This window comes from Thalassophryne amazonica, chromosome 16, assembly GCF_902500255.1.
Source record: "Thalassophryne amazonica chromosome 16, fThaAma1.1, whole genome shotgun sequence".
NCBI classification, from domain to species: Eukaryota; Metazoa; Chordata; class Actinopteri; order Batrachoidiformes; family Batrachoididae; genus Thalassophryne; species Thalassophryne amazonica.
Genome location: NC_047118.1, coordinates 39,951,210 through 39,965,909, shown reverse-complemented (window position 1 = coordinate 39,965,909; position 14,700 = coordinate 39,951,210). Strand labels below are relative to the sequence as shown.

The window sequence follows — 14,700 nt, the reverse complement described above, 5'->3', positions numbered from 1 at the left end:
AAAAAAACACATGAAGGATATATTTTTTTTTTCTCTCCTTTTTTACACGACTGGCCGTAATGTCAGCTTGTAGGTGAGCCCACGTGACACCGGTAACACCACGCGCATTTGAAGGAAGGAGTCACGTTTCACATAAGGGAGGACATTATTTTAAACTTCAGTTGATGAACTGGTAGATGTTAATGATCCACTCCGGGTCTGAGATTTGGCTGCCCCTCGGAAAAGCCACGTTAATGAGGAACAAATAAAAACTGGGGTGGGACACGGTAGGCGAGCCTCGTTTCTTGATCGCACCAAGAGTCCTGGTTAGCGACTTTAATCCACAAAAAGGTGAGTCACAATTGATATGTTTAACTGGCTTTGACGAAGTTTAACTTGTGGTACACTACGTTTGTTTTACAAGTGACAGACAGCATTTTACAAATTAAATGTGAATAAGACAGTTTCAGGTTTCTCAGTGCGCATGCAAAATTTGACTTGCTCTTTTAAAGAGCACCCCCAGACTGCCCTAGAATCAATACTGTGTTTTACTTCACAGTTTGATGTGACTTTTATTTGTTTCAGGGGGCTTCATACCCATTAAAATTCACCAGAATACACAAAATTTGACTTGCTCTTTGAAAAAATTCTGGGGGAGATCCCCCAGACCCCCATAATCAACACTGCGTTTTTCCTTCACAGTTTTAAGTGACTTATTTGTTTCAGAGGGCTTCATACCCATTAAAATTCACCAGAATACATCAAATTTGACTTGCTTTTTAAAAATGTTCTGGGGGAGCACCCTCAGACCCCCCTCAGAATCCAGACTGCACCTCCCCCCCACCTTTTTATGTACCTTTATGTTCAGGTTTTGCATTCTTTTTATGCTTTTTCTCTCTTCTTAGAGGCTGTTTAGAATAGATTTGTATACTGTATTTATTGAGGGGAAAAGAGTGTGTGCCCCCACTACACCACATTTTAGGGAATTGTTGGCATTGATTTTTGCCTGGAAAAATTTCAGTCAAATGAAAATTTATTACTTTAACCCATGCCTTAAGTGCCACACACATACTGTCAAAGGAAATGAAATGTAGCTCATATGGAGCACACATTGCACAAATGCTCGAATGTCAATTGGTACAGCATTCGTGCTGCAGGTTGAGTGCAGTACGACTGCATGTTGACTTGCTCCACTGACGTTCGACTGTCCGTTCCTACGGCAGTACAAATGCAGTATGACTGATTCCAACTCTATTTGTATGTTGTGCAGCACAAGCCACACGTGAATGTGGTGAATGCTGTATGAGGCATTTGAGTGCAGTTTGAATATGCTGTTGCTGTGCTGTGTGTCACTTGTTCCTTCTCTCTCGCTCTCTCTCTCTCGCTCTCCCTCTCTGGAAATCAACTGACAAATTGCACAAATGTCGTTCGAATGTCAATTCGTACAGCATTCTTGCGCTAGTGTGACGGGGGTATTAAACATAATTGGAGCTGTTAACACTACGAACACCCGGAAGTGACCGTGTAATGATGCAGATTTGGTGAATTGGGATAAAATTTTTGAACAGCTCAAAGTTCACCCCAATTTCAAAACTGCTGCTGTTGATGGCCGTAATTACTGCGTATACCTAGTTTGTTCAAGACTGACAAAAGATGGATCAAGAAATTACTGTGATGCACCTGGATTTGCTTTTCAGGATGAAACAAGGAATGGTGCTTTTTGGAATAGGGGTAGTAGGTTTTATGTTTCCTTGTATTAGTCATTCTGTTTCACTCCACCATTAAGCTGTGACAGGTGGTGCAATATTCAAAATGCACACTGTTTCCACAGAAGTCTATACTTCTACTGTAAGGATGATGTGCCAACCCCCCCCCCCCCCCCCCCCCCCCCCCCCGGCCCATATAAATTCGCAGGTATTAAATTTGGTTGATATTTGACTTTGAAGCCATAGTACGAGGTCTGTTAGAAAAGTATCCAACTTTTTTTTTTTTTTTTTTTTTTTTTTTTGCAAAAACCTGATGGATTTGAATCACGTGTGCTTGCTTGACTCAACCTTGAACCTTCGTGCACATGCGTGAATTTTTTTCACGCCTGTCGATTGCGTCATTTGCTGGCAAGCAGGATTTGTGTGAGGTAGCTTGTAGTGCTCTCGGTGGTTTTTCATTGCAAGGAAAACAACAGAACGACTGGAGCAGCGCTACTGCATCAGAAACTGGGCGACTTTCAGTGACGATGCTTTGGGCATCACACAGATTAAGGAGTGGTACAACCGGTTTAAAGACGTCTGCACAACGGTGGAGCGCGAGCCACGCTCCGGTCGGACATCATGCTGAAACAACCAGCTCATTTCCAAAGTGAACGCTGTGGTGATGCAGACCGTTGTGTGACTATCCAAGAAATTGCGGAAGAGGTGGACATCAGCACTTTTTCGGCACATTCCACTGTGACAGAAGATTTGGCCATGAAGAGAGTGGCGGTGAAATTCGTGCCGAAGCTGCTGTCGGTGGAGCAAAAGCACCTTTGTGCTGAAGTCTCACAGGACATGCTGGACTCCGAAAAATGATGCCCACCTCTTCCACAATTTCTCGGATAGTCACACGACTGAAAATCCACCGAAAACCATCTGAATCTTCCGAATGGTTTCCACTTGGCTGTCGCCCAGTTTCTGGCAAAATTTGATGCAGTAGTACTGCTCCAGTCGTTCCATCATTTTCCTTGCAATGAAAATCCGCTGAGAGCACGACATGTCCTCACACAAATGCTGCTTACCAGCAACTGATGCAATCGACAGGTGTGAAAAAATTCACGCATGCGCACGAAGGTTCAAGGTTCAAGCATGCGAGCATGCTTGATTCAAATCTATCAGGTTTTTGCAAAAAAAAAAAAAAAAATGTAATAAATAAGGTCGGATACTTTTCTAACAGACCCCGTATATATCATTTTCATAGTCATTAAACCATTCAGTGATCCCCTTATGCTCAATAATTGTCATCCTAAAAGAGACACCTCCGATTAGAACTGTTCCATCATAGATTTTAGATGAGCGTTCAGAACAATGTTGTATTGATTTGCTGTGACCCTTCCCTATGACGCAGCCATTCTCAAAATGTGGTCCATGAGCAGCACTTCGTGGTCTATTGGTAAAATATCACATTTTAAATTAATATTCATGCTTCTCAAACTGATGAATCCAAGGTATAAAATACATGAATTATTTTCACTATTAACTCTTTTATGTAAATCCAAAAATTTCTATTTGACATACCTGTTTTGTTACCTGTCCTAAAACATTTAAAAAGGTAAGAAAATGCATAATGAAGACCTGCCTTTAAAACTTATAACTTGATCCATTTATTAAAACATAGGAAGAAAGGGGGGCAACACCTTTGTGTTGTAGGTGTCCTTTGTGTATGAGAGAACTATACTACTGTCATTTCTTGTTTTTTGTTGTAGGTCAGTGTGCCATTTGAGCACATGGGGAAATAGAACCCTCCAGCTCTGCATGCAGAAGAGACTAGAGACTGACAGGTGAGGTCCACTTTCACATGGTGGTTCACATTCTGTACAAATGCACTGGTCTACCATGACTATGTTTTCTTGTCAATTGTACATCATTTGTCATTACAGGGCTACAAGGTATATTCATCACTCCAGTTTTGTTTTGTTTTTTTGTTTGTTTTATTATGAAAAGATGACTTTCAGTGGACACATGGATGTTTTGGAATGGACAGCAAATCCTAAAAGATTCAAGGAAGTACACAGACGTCTCTCATGTCATCACTTTTCAAGTTGTTGAAGCCTAGATTTCCACTATAGTACAATAAATGGCAATGCTACACAATTGTCACAGTTGTTGCTGTTACCCCATACGTTCTCATAACCATGTCCCTCCTCAAGCTATTCTTATCTGTTGGACAAATGTGAAGGAAATGCTGATATTGAAGCCATGAGAGGCATCAGGGGAGCATTTATATTTGTTGTCAAAGGTGGTTTTTGTCCTGCAAAAGCAAATTGTGCAGATTTTAAGTGAATGTCAATTTGTGTGTCTTAAAGTATAAATTTCTTCTGTTTTGGTTGTTAAATGGGGAATTTTTGATGTTGTCACTCTTTTTTTTGTAAGGATTTGAAGGTGAGACTACAGTGACATGGGCAAGGGTTTCAGTATGTTGAAAAGGATGAGCCAACTTATTTATTGCAATGATTTTATTGCAGTAGTGATTGGTGTTTTGGTCTGTTATCCATGTCATCACTAGCTGTCCCTCAAAATGCGACCACTGTTCTTGCCTTGCCCGTTTTAACTTCAGTTGCAAGAATGACAATACTGCAAAGATGCACTTCAAATCCTGAGGAGGAAAAAAAAAAAAAGCCTCAGGAAATTGTCAGTGTGCTTGACCACAGACTATAGCTCCCCATTTTGGCTTACAAATAGTGGCTGCAATTTTTACAATTCTTAAGTGTTACCTTTTTTTTTTTAGAAATTCTTATTGGAGGGTAAAGGGTGGATCTGTTGGCATTGACTCCAAGGAGCAGAGGGCATCCAATGACTTTTTCTTTAAGTACTCTGTAAATATATTTTTTATGTTTAATTTCTGTGTAAAGCAAAAATACATTTCAAGATGTAAAGTACAAAGATGCACCAAATTACACAAATTGGGACCGGGTGTTGAATTTTGGCATATGTAAAATATCAAATTGTGGGATGTGTTTAGATGTTACTTTGCCAGCTGGGTCATTCAAAGCTTTGTGTGTAGAGAAATGCTAATCCTGCTAACTCAGAACACCATTATCTTTATACACATCTGACCCTTTGTTTGTTTCTTTTTTTTTTTTAGCAGCCATGTTTATATGTGTGAATTCAGATTGCTCCAATTTCAGTAGAAGTTGTTTCCATTCTTGTCTTTTTTATGCCAGTTACCTTTCACAAACTAAATGTGGTGTTTAAACTCCATATCCTTTAAAAACCTATGATGTTATTCACCTTTTAGATTTCAGCCCCATCCATTTTGACGCAGTAGGAAAACCTAAGTTATATAATTGCAGGGATGTGTAAATAGTAGTGAACTATTTGTAATTATCTTTGTACAGAAAATGTGGCCCAGTGGCATTGTAAATTGGGGGGGGGGGGGGGGGGGGGTTGCTATATATAGGGAGAATGAGCAGTTTGTAAACACTTTGTATTGTGTACTGATATCTTGTACAGTTTAACACATTTTATTTACATCAGTTTTTGTGTATATTTTATGAAGTAATAAAATTAACATAAAAATGTTGCTCATACATTTTGTTTTGCTCATCTTTTTGGTTTTAGTCCTGTTGGGTTTTAAAGTAGATTTTAACCAGTTTTCCATAGGGTTCTGTCTCAATATCCCATGTACAACAGTGCAGCTTTGTTTTTCTTGTGTTGAAATGCAGTGCTGCGCACAACACTAAATGCACAGGCTTCTGTTAATTTTGAGACATTGGTGTAAGCTCCTTTATTAGGGGTAGTGGCCAAGTTGTAGTGCATAAAGTTCCCAGTTCAAATCCCACCCTTGCCACATTGCTCTCCGTAATGTGGAGTTGCGTCAGGAAGGGCATCCGATATAATGGAATTGCTGTGGCAACCCCGAGTGCAAACAAGGGAGGTGCCAAAGGGACTTAGTTTTACTTTTTTAGTGTAAGCTCCTTTTTTTAAAAAATAAAATAAATAAAAAAAAAGGTTGAGGACTCAGAAAAATACGTATATACGTGATTCACATCGTGACCCAGACTTTACCTGGGTCCAGATTCCACAACACAATAATTGCTTACTGATGCAGAATGGTCCGACTGATGAAGTTGCAATGTGATATTTAATTCACAAGCTGAAACAAAATAGTGTCTTCCTGATCGTGGTTTTACATCGTGATGTCTTGTCCGTGAAGTAGTTTCATCCTTAAAAGTCTACAAAGTGGAATCTGGATCCAGATCATCTCCAAAATTTAATAGGAGTCTTCCAAGACCTAACACCAATGTGTGGTGAACATTTGGTGAAAATCCGTTAAGTAGTTTTGATGTAATACGTAGTCACCATCATGGAGTTCTTATGCTATCTGGGGATCACCATCACCTAGGACCTCAAGTGGGAGCTGAACATCAGCTCTCTCAGCAGGAGAGCACAACGGAGGATGTACTTTCTGCGGCAGCTAAGGACGTTCAACCTGCCAAAAACGATGGTGGACTTCTACACTGCCATCGAGTCCATCATCTCCTCCATCACCGTCTGGTACGCTGCCACAGCAAAGGATGGGAGCAGACTGCAGCGTATCATCCTCACAGCAGAGAAGATGATCGACTGCAATCTGTTAACTGAGTTGAACAGTTATGACCTTGAGCTTGCCTGTTCAAGGTCAAAAGCTTAAAGGACTATTCAAGGATTCTTCAGCATTATGTATACACATAAACGTTTTGGTTGGTAGCTGTCAGCTTCAAAAAGTCAAGTGCTTTCAGAAAAAGTACTAATAAAATCACACTATAAATATGTGCAACAATGGGATATAAGACATACTGTTTCAGCAACCAATGACCTTGGAAAACAGATGGCATTAGAACAATGGTATGTCAATGAGTGCGAAGTACAGCACAGTGCAGATACCAGATTTTAAGGCATGGTGAGTGAACATGTGTGCCTGTAAGGGGTCTGACGCGCATCTGCATGGGGTGAGAGCGTGTGTGACTGCAGAGGGTGAATGGATTTCACACCTCAGCGGTAGAAGCAGTCTTTCAATTTGGTACTCCATGTTTTTATGTTTCTGTGCCATTTTCTGGACGGAAGCAGTACAAACCTGTGATACATCTGACCATCTTCTGTACCTGTCCAGTGTATACTGAGTCCAGACCTGGGAAAGGACTTCCTACAACCCCCTGTGCTGTTCTCACCACCCAGACCAAGTCCTTCCTGTCCTTTGCCATGCAGCTACCGTACCACACTGAGACAGAGGATGGTCTCTATTGTGGCTGTGTAGAAGTTAGTGAGCAGCCGAGGGGAGATTCCAGCCCGCTTCAGCTTCCTGAAAAAGAAGAGCCTTTGTTGGGCTTTCTTCACCAGCTGGGATGTGTTCAGAGACCAGGTCAGATCAGATGTGATGTGGATACTCAGGAACTTGATGTTGTCTGCAGGCTTTACCACCTCCCTATACAGGAGGAGAGGAGCATGTCATGTCTTTGTTGGGGATTTTCTGCCTTCGAATCCCCTCCTGGTAATTTTGTGTTGAGCGAACTTGAAGATTCAGAGACTGACAGGAAAAGGACTTCAAAAACCAGATGTTGTATTGAAAAGATGCCTTCACGGAATGAACAAAGTCACTACAACAGTGCTGGGGTCTTGAAGCAAGCCTCCCATCCGATGTTGCAAACAAGAGCCCCGACATTGCACACTGCCTATGTTTTAAGCCAGCGCTTGGTCGACCCCCAGGTGGACGGGCCTTTCCCTGCTGCGTGGATCAGTACAGTTATTTGATTGGATGAAGAGTGTTCCATTTGACCTTATATGCAGGTGACATGCTTGTGTTGTTATATCTGAACAGTATGTGTTATATCAAAACTTTGTGCTGCCTGTGTCTGTGTTAGTGTGATAAGCAAAGAACAGAATATTTCATCATGACGCCTGTTGTCCCAGGTGGAGATAGAGAGACCTTAGTTTTATCAGTTTAGACTACGTAAGTGATGACATATTTCGGGTATGTATGCAAAGCATTCAGGTCAAGTCCAGTCTGTGTCATCAAGTGGTCTGAGAACAAGAGCTGTGGAACATTCCATCCAACATCTTCCTGGACCTCCTATAATCCACAATGACATCCTTGGTCTTGTTGGTGTTCAGGTCGAGGTTGTTGACTGAACACCTTTGTGTCAGGTGATGGATTCATTTTAAATTAATTTTATTAGGAAACTGAGCAGGCTGAGGCTCAGCTTTATCTAAATCCTGGGTCTTTTAGTGAAGCTTAGGGCTAGTGTAAGCAAGTAAGTAAGTAAACTTTATTTACTCGTATAGCACCTTTCACAGATACCGATCACAAAGTGCTTTACAGAGTGCAGTAAAATAAATACAAAGGCATAGAATACAACAAAGTTAAAACAGCAAAATAAAAACAAAAAAGTAGTGCCACTAATTAAAAGCTTGTCTAAATAAAAGTGGCCGGCGAGTACCTTAGTATTTCTTCTGCTTTTCTTGTTGCTTAATGCTGACAAATTATATTGTATTTGTTGTCTTTCTAATGCCTGATTGTTTTTTTGTTTTTTTTGTCTCTGTTTGAGGTGCGGCTCCATCCAGAGATGGGTGTGGTGTCTGTTTCCGTAACCCTCCTGGCCTGTATATTCGTTTTGTGAATTGTTTTGTAAATTGTGTCGATAGCATGGCTCAAGCAGAGGGTCACCCCTTTGAGCCTGGTCTGCTTGAGGTTTCTTCCTCAAATCATCAGAGGGAGTTTTTCCTTACCACTGTTGACTGTGTGTTTTCTCTCGGGGTTGGTAAGGTTAGACCTTACTTGTGTGAAGCGCCTTGATGCAACTTTGTTGTGATTTGACAGCATATAAATGAAAATAAATTGAAATAGAAACTAAATTGAAATTGGATCTAATCCTTGCAAATCCACATCGGCTCTGCTGTGGCAACCCCGAGTAAAAACAAAGGGAGTAGCCGAAAAAACAAATATATCAATCAATCAATCAATCAATTTTTTTTATATAACGCCAAATCACAACAAACAGTTGCCCCAAGGCGCTTTATATTGTAAGGCAAGGCCATACAATAATTATGTAAAACCCCAACGGTCAAAACGACCCCCTGTGAGCAAGCACTTGGCTACAGTGGGAAGGAAAAACTCCCTTTTAACAGGAAGAAACCTCCAGCAGAACCAGGCTCAGGGAGGGGCAGTCTTCTGCTGGGACTGGTTGGGGCTGAGGGAGAGAACCAGGAAAAAGACATGCTGTGGAGGGGAGCAGAGATCGATCACTAATGATTAAATGCAGAGTGGTGCATACAGAGCAAAAAGAGAAAGAAACAGTGCATCATGGGAACCCCCCAGCAGTCTACGTCTATAGCAGCATAACTAAGGGATGGTTCAGGGTCACCTGATCCAGCCCTAACTATAAGCTTTAGCAAAAAGGAAAGTTTTAAGCCTAAGCTTAAAAGTAGAGAGGGTGTCTGTCTCCCTGATCTGAATTGGGAGCTGGTTCCACAGGAGAGGTGCCTGAAAGCTGAAGGCTCTGCCTCCCATTCTACTCTTACAAACCCTAGGAACTACAAGTAAGCCTGCAGTCTGAGAGCGAAGCGCTCTATTGGGGTGATATGATACTACGAGGTCCCTAAGATAAGATGGGACCTGATTATTCAAAACCTTATAAGTAAGAAGAAGAATTTGAAATTCTATTCTAGAATTAACAGGAAGCCAATGAAGAGAGGCCAATATGGGTGAGATATGCTCTATCCTTCTAGTCCCCGTCAGTACTCTAGCTGCAGCATTTTGAATTAACTGAAGGCTTTTTAGGGAACTTTTAGGACAACCTGATAATAATGAATTACAATAGTCCAGCCTAGAGGAAATAAATGCATGAATTAGTTTTTCAGCATCACTCTGAGACAAGACCTTTCTGATTTTAGAGATATTGCGTAAATGCAAAAAAGCAGTCCTACATATTTGTTTAATATGCGCTTTGAATGACATATCCTGATCAAAAATGACTCCAAGATTTCTCACAGTATTACTAGAGGTCAGGGTAATGCCATCCAGAGTAAGGATCTGGTTAGACACCATGTTTCTAAGATTTGTGGGGCCAAGTACAATAACTTCAGTTTTATCTGAGTTTAAAAGCAGGAAATTAGAGGTCATCCATGTCTTTATGTCTGTAAGACAATCTTGCAGTTTAGCTAATTGGTGTGTGTCCTCTGGCTTCATGGATAGATAAAGCTGGGTATCATCTGCGTAACAATGAAAATTTAAGCAATACCGTCTAATAATACTGCCTAAGGGAAGCATGTATAAAGTGAATAAAATTGGTCCTAGCACAGAACCTTGTGGAACTCCATAATTAACTTTAGTCTGTGAAGAAGATTCCCCATTTACATGAACAAATTGTAATCTATTAGACAAATATGATTCAAACCACCGCAGCGCAGTGCCTTTAATACCTATGGCATGCTCTAATCTCTGTAATAAAATTTTATGGTCAACAGTATCAAAAGCAGCACTGAGGTCTAACAGAACAAGCACAGAGATGAGTCCACTGTCCGAGGCCATAAGAAGATCATTTGTAACCTTCACTAATGCTGTTTCTGTACTATGATGAATTCTAAAACCTGACTGAAACTCTTCAAATAGACCATTCCTCTGCAGATGATCAGTTAGCTGTTTTACAACTACCCTTTCAAGAATTTTTGAGAGAAAAGGAATGTTGGAGATTGGCCTATAATTAGCTAAGATAGCTGGGTCAAGTGATGGCTTTTTAAGCAATGGTTTAATTACTGCCACCTTAAAAGCCTGTGGTACATAGCCAACTAACAAAGATAGATTGATCATATTTAAGATCGAAGCATTAAATAATGGTAGGGCTTCCTTGAGCAGCCTGGTAGGAATGGGGTCTAATAAACATGTTGATGGTTTGGATGAAGTAACTAATGAAAATAACTCAGACAGAACAATCGGAGAGAAAGAGTCTAACCAAATACCGGCATCACTGAAAGCAGCCAAAGATAACGATACGTCTTTGGGATGGTTATGAGTAATTTTTTCTCTAATAGTTAAAATTTTGTTAGCAAAGAAAGTCATGAAGTCATTACTAGTTAAAGTTAATGGAATACTCAGCTCAATAGAGCTCTGACTCTTTGTCAGCCTGGCTACAGTGCTGAAAAGAAACCTGGGGTTGTTCTTATTTTCTTCAATTAGTGATGAGTAGAAAGATGTCCTAGCTTTACGGAGGGCTTTTTTATAGAGCAACAGACTCTTTCTCCAGGCCATAAGTCAGAACAAGATCTAAGATATGATTAAAGTGGTGGGTGGACTCATTTACTTTTTGAGCAAAGCCAATAGAGTCTAATAATAGATTAAATGCAGTGTTGAGGCTGTCATTCTCAGCATCTGTGTGGATGTTAAAATCGCCCACTATAATTATCTTATCTGAGCTAAGCACTAAGTCAGACAAAAGGTCTGAAAATTCACAGAGAAACTCACAGTAACGACCAGGTGGACGATAGATAATAACAAATAAAACTGGTTTTTGGGACTTCCAATTTGGATGGACAAGACTAAGAGACAAGCTTTCAAATGAATTAAAGCTCTGTCTGGGTTTTTGATTAATTAATAAGCTGGAATGGAAGATTGCTGCTAATCCTCCGCCACGGCCCGTACTACGAGCATTCTGACAGTTAGTGTGACTCGGGGGTGTTGACTCATTTAAACTAACATATTCATCCTGCTGTAACCAGGTTTCTGTTAGGCAGAATAAATCAATATGTTGATCAATTATTATATCATTTACCAACAGGGACTTAGAAGAGAGAGACCTAATGTTTAATAGACCACATTTAACTGTTTTAGTCTGTGGTGCAGTTGAAGGTGCTATATTATTTTATCTTTTTGAATTTTTATGCTTAAATAGATTTTTGCTGGTTATTGGTAGTCTGGGAGCAGGCACCGTCTCTACGGGGATGGGGTAATGAGGGGATGGCAGGGGGAGAGAAGCTGCAGAGAGGTGTGTAAGACTACAACTCTGCTTCCTGGTCCCAACCCTGGATAGTCACGGTTTGGAGGATTTAAGAAAATTGGCCAGATTTCTAGAAATGAGAGCTGCTCCATCCAAAGTGGGATGGATGCCGTCTCTCCTAACAAGACCAGGTTTTCCCCAGAAGCTTTGCCAATTATCTATGAAGCCCACCTCATTTTTTGGACACCACTCAGACAGCCAGCAATTCAAGGAGAACATGCGGCTAAACATGTCACTCCCGGTCTGATTGGGGAGGGGCCCAGAGAAAACTACAGAGTCCGACATTGTTTTTGCAAAGTTACACACCGATTTAATGTTAATTTTAGTGACCTCCGATTGGCGTAACTGGGTGTCATTACTGCCGACGTGAATTACAATCTTACCAAATTTACGCTTAGCCTTAGCCAGCAGTTTCAAATTTCCTTCAATGTCGCCTGCTCTGGCCCCCGGAAGACAATTGACTATGGTTGCTGGTGTCGCTAACTTCACATTTCTCAAAACAGAGTCGCCAATAACCAGAGTTTGATCCTCGGCGGGTGTGTCGTCGAGTGGGGAAAAACGGTTAGAGATGTGAACGGGTTGGCGGTGTACACGGGGCTTCTGTTTAGGGCTACGCTTCCTCCTCACAGTCACCCAGTCAGCCTGCTTTCCCGGCTGCTCGGGATCTGCCAGGGGGGAACTAACGGCGGCTAAGCTACCTTGGTCCGCACCGACTACAGGGGCCTGGCTAGCTGTAGAATTGTCCACGGTGCGGAGCCGAGTCTCCAATTCGCCCAGCCTGGCCTCCAAAGCTATGAATAAGCTACACTTATTACAAGTACCGTTACTGCTAAAGGAGGCCGATGAATAACTAAACATTTCACACCCAGAGCAGAAAAGTGCGGGAGAGACAGGAGAAGCCGCCATGCTAAATCGGCTAAGAGCTAGTAGCTACGCTAAGCTAGCGGATTCCTAAAAACACGCAAAGTGAATAATGTGTAAATAATTTAGAGGTGATTCAGCAGAAGGAGTGATATATAATAATATATAATATATAATATATATATATACATATATATATATATATATATATATACATATATACATACATATACATACATATACATACATATATATATATATATATATATGGGGGGAGGGTTCTTTACAACTGCGCATGCGCCAAGATCAATCTGAGCGCTGTTGTTATTGGTGATGTGGAATAAGTAATGGAGTCTGCTCCATCAGCTGTGGATACCAAATGTCAGGATAGTGCCAAGTATTTCCCCTAATATTTACCAGCTTAGAAGAGTGTTTGTTTTTAGGGGGCTTTTTATTTCATTCTTCCTTTTCGAAGACGAGAAGCAGCCTTTTAGTGCGAGTTTTACGAAGGCTAGCTAATGTTAGGCAACAGTGCTCGGCTCAGCTGCTGACAGCTTTTTGCTAACAGGCAAGTTTCCGAAGATTATACAATAATCATGCAGTAGACGCACATGGTCAGCTGACTTAGCGTTTAACGTCTTGCTTTTTAATACTGCAAAAGGTATGCGGTCGACGTAAGACGATGAGCCGAAATTGATGGTTGGAGTCAAACCAGCGCAGTCTGTGCGGATCTTACTGCGGAGGAGGTAAACAGCGAGAGGATGGATGATATAAAACAGCTACCGTTTTGTCAGTTTTTGCGTTCTCTGCTGTGGGTTTCAAAACAAAACTCACAGAATAATCAGTACTGATACAGCTGCAGCCTTATGAGTACTTAAATTTCGTCCTCTGTGGGTTTCAGCTCTGATGAATGCCCTGTGGTCACTGTTTAAGTGGCCATGTTGTGTTTAGTGCTTCTCATGATCCTTTAGTTTACATTATGTTGCAGCTCTTTCAGCCCAAGGATTTATCATGGCATGTCACAAAGACGTCAGATTCAATTGAGGTCATTGTAATAGATTTCTGAAAAAGCTATCCACAGGGGCACGCTGAGCAAGACTGATGAGTTTCCTCTGTGGGAAAGCTGCCTGTGAGCTGGTGTCTGTGATCATGACCACAAAATGTGTACAATGAACCTGTCTATCTCGATATATACTCAACAAAAATATAAACGCAACACTTTTGGTTTTGCTCCCATTTTGTATGAGATGAACTCAAAGATCTAAAACTTTTTCCACATACACAATATCACCATTTCCCTCAAATATTGTTCACAAACCAGTCTAAATCTGTGATGGTGAGCACTTCTCCTTTGCTGAGATAATCCATCCCACCTCACAGGTGTGCCATACCAAGATGCTGATTAGACACCATGATTAGTGCACAGGTGTGCCTTAGACTGCCCACAATAAAAGGCCACTCTGAAAGGTGCAGTTTTATCACACAGCATAATGCCACAGATGTCGCAAGATTTGAGGGAGCGTGCAATTGGCATGCTGACAGCAGGAATGTCAACCAGAGCTGTTGCTCATGTATTGAATGTTCATTTCTCTACCATAAGCCATCTCCAAAGGCGTTTCAGAGAATTTGGCAGTACATCCAACCAGCCTCACAACCGCAGACCACGTGTAACCACACCAGCCCAGGACCTCCACATCCAGCATGTTCACCTCCAAGATCGTCTGAGACCAGCCACTCGGACAGCTGCTGAAACAATCGGTTTGCATAACCAAAGAATTTCTGCACAAACTGTCAGAAACCGTCTCAGGGAAGCTCATCTGCATGCTCGTCGTCCTCATCGGGGTCTCGACCTGACTCCAGTTCGTCGTATCCGACTTGAGTGGGCAAATGCTCACATTCGCTGGCATTTGGCACGTTGGAGAGGTGTTCTCTTCACGGATGATGCAAAGGAGATGTGTTGCACTACATGAGGCAAATGGTGGTCACACCAGATACTGACTGGTATCCCCCCCCAATGAAACAAAACTGCACCTTTCAGAGTGGCCTTTTATTGTGGGCAGTCTAAGGCACACCTGTGCACTAATCATGGTGTCTAATCAGCATCTTGGTATGGCACACCTGTGAGGTGGGATGGATTATCTCAG

General features: G+C 41.5%; 2 protein-coding genes across 5 annotated transcripts in view; both read left to right on the top strand.

Annotated features, from left to right (window-relative positions):
* The window catches only part of LOC117527325 (casein kinase I), a 49,565-nt gene extending 44,315 nt beyond the window's left edge, over positions 1 to 5,250 (top strand). The window contains exons 11-12 of the mRNA XM_034189639.1: positions 3,434 to 3,508; positions 3,608 to 5,250. Coding sequence (XP_034045530.1) covers positions 3,434 to 3,466 — 33 coding nt within the window. The 3' untranslated portion in view covers positions 3,467 to 3,508; positions 3,608 to 5,250. The remainder of the gene's footprint in view (positions 1 to 3,433; positions 3,509 to 3,607) is intronic.
* Positions 5,251 to 12,854: 7,604 nt separating this feature from the next.
* Positions 12,855 to 14,700, top strand: part of LOC117527323 (transmembrane protein 184B-like) — a 72,480-nt gene continuing 70,634 nt past the window's right edge. For 2 of the 4 annotated variants that reach the window (XM_034189637.1, XM_034189638.1), the window contains exon 1: positions 13,131 to 13,302. The gene's annotated coding sequence lies outside the window, so the exon portion shown is untranslated. The other 2 variants (XM_034189635.1, XM_034189636.1) reach the window with 2 other exon arrangements.